The sequence below is a fragment of the Ipomoea triloba genome, chromosome 5 (genome assembly GCF_003576645.1).
Source record: "Ipomoea triloba cultivar NCNSP0323 chromosome 5, ASM357664v1".
Taxonomy (NCBI): Eukaryota; Viridiplantae; Streptophyta; class Magnoliopsida; order Solanales; family Convolvulaceae; genus Ipomoea; species Ipomoea triloba.
This window is the reverse complement of record NC_044920.1, coordinates 17,069,575-17,071,921: the sequence shown is the minus strand read 5'-3', so window position 1 is coordinate 17,071,921 and position 2,347 is coordinate 17,069,575. Positions and strand designations below refer to the sequence as shown.

At 36.8% G+C, this 2,347-nt stretch overlaps 1 protein-coding gene across 1 annotated transcript; it reads left to right on the top strand.

Moving 5' to 3' along the window:
• Positions 1-299: 299 nt before the first annotated feature.
• On the top strand, positions 300-1,732 carry LOC116019068. Its single transcript, XM_031259150.1, has 2 exons — positions 300-1,479; positions 1,582-1,732. Exon 1 carries the CDS (start codon positions 483-485, stop codon positions 1,458-1,460), a length of 978 nt encoding a protein of 325 aa, XP_031115010.1. The 5' UTR covers positions 300-482; the 3' UTR covers positions 1,461-1,479; positions 1,582-1,732.
• Positions 1,733-2,347: the final 615 nt, after the last annotated feature.

Genomic DNA, 2,347 nt, shown 5'->3' with positions numbered 1-2,347 from the left:
ATTGGAGTTATATGCTATTTTTTAAAATATAAATATAAAATTTATAAAAATATTTTACATTATTATTATTATTTACAATAATATAAATATCTAAAATCTAAATAAATTTAAAATTTTATTATAAAATATTAATATTGGGCACATTACGCATAGAAAAAACTAGTTATATATATATATATACACGCTAATAAGCACATTGTTTTTCATACAACATAAATACACTAAAACTAACATAATCTATTTAATTACATGTGAGCACCTACCATAAAGTTGGCGATACATTTGCATTTGCCACCCCTCACTTTCTTTTGTTTCAAACCTCTTCAAAAGCGCAACCCAATCAAATACCTCCTAAAAACACATCCGCTACCTCGAGATCTGATTCAAAAGAAAGCTAACAGAATAAAGAGTCTTGAAGAAGAAGAAGAAAGAGGAGAGAGTACAGAGAGCTCAACTAGCCATAAACATACAAAAAAAACACAATGAAAGGTAGAGAGGGCAAAGGGCCACCATCAACAGACCTTTTAGTCTGTTTTCCCTCTAGAGCTCATCTAACTCTTATGCCCAAACCCATTTGCAGCCCCGCAAGACCCTCAGAACAAAACAAGCGCCACCACCACCACAAAAAATTAACCGCCGTCCGATCTGGCGGCCAAGCCAGTCCTCTACTATGGGCCAAATCCAAAACCTCCGAGATCGCAGAGCCCACGTCGCCGAAAGTCACCTGCGCCGGCCAGATCAAGGTCCGGCCGGGCCGGCCGGCCAAACCCGATTCGTGCAAGAACTGGCAATCCGTCATGGAAGAGATCGAGCGGCTCCACAAGAGCCAAAAGTATAAGAGGAAACCGGCCTGGATCGAGACAACGTTCGGGTTCAAGAAAGATGTTATGCAATTCCTCACGTGTTTACGTAACATAACGTTTGATTTCCGATGCTTCGGCTCCTTCCCCTCCGCCGACGTCACTTCCGACGACGAGGACGAGGAGGACGAGGAGGCGGAAGACGAGGAAGAAGAAGATTTCCGAGATAAAGGCAAAGCAAACGACGAGAGCGAGAGTTCCAGAACCATGTTCTCCAAATGGTTCATGGTCTTGCAAGAAAACCAAAACCCAGAGCCCAAATCCACAGAAGAAGTTGGAGATGATTTATCAGAGAGCCGAAATCTGCCCACCGGACCACCGCCGAACGCGCTCTTACTCATGCGCTGCCGTTCCGCTCCGGCGAAAAGCTGGCTGGAGGAGAGACAAGAGAAACAAGAAGAAGAAGAGAAGAAATTAAAAATGGCGGCCGAGGAAGAAGAGAGCAATAACGAGAAGAATAAGGAGAAGAAGAAAGAGAGCTTAGTGGTGATGAGATACGGAAAAGATTTCTACAAATTCTCTTCAGAAATTGCAAACGAGACTTGGGTTGTCGGAGGAATCACAGATCCACTCTCAAGAAGTAGAAGTTGGAAGAGGTGATCGAACATGCAAATTAAAGGTCAATGCTTCTTTGACCAAAAAATTTAATAAATCTTTACAAGTTTTTAATTATTTTGTGTTTAATTTGGATTTCAATTTTATTCTTAGTATTTAATTCCAGGTGTTTGATCTTGGTGTCTATGTTTGTTCAGAAAATGTGAAGAAACTTTGGGGGTGTATGTCCATTGTTTTCCCATTTGAAAAATTGTATCTATGTGTATACTGGCATACGTACTGCTACTTTTTTCAATGAAAATATTTTTCTTGTGGCATCCTTAAGCTTTTGTTACTTCTAATTACTAGAATTCTTCATGATTTTTTTTCCTCGAAACGAGAAATACGTAATAATATATTATGCAATTAAATAATCAAATGAATATGCCAATGATCTTGTGATCTAATGAAACGAAATGATTTTTATTAGCTCTTTAATTTGTGTTTAAATAGATTGAAAAGTAATTATGAAAAAATACTACATTGTAATAGAGTTAGTAGCACTCAAAAAAACAAAATTAATCAATATTTTTAATGAATTATTAATCCCTTTGCTATAGGTTATTTGCAAATTTAGTCCTTATATGATGTATTTGTTACTACTTTTAGTTCTTAGTTATCGCCAATAAAACACTTTTGGTCCCCATTAACAAATATGCTAAATTTTCTTGTTATTCTTTAAAAAGTATAGTTAACTATGACTAATAATAAAAATTTACCTCTTATTTATCTTCCATCATCAAAATCATAACAAACTTCATGACTTAGTTACTGCAAAATCATATCACTGATCTCTATTGCACCATTTTTTTTTCTAGTGAGGTGGAGTGTTCTACATTTCTCCCGCAAAGTTTTGAAGTTTGAGTGCAACTTGGAGAGAAAAAGAGTAATAT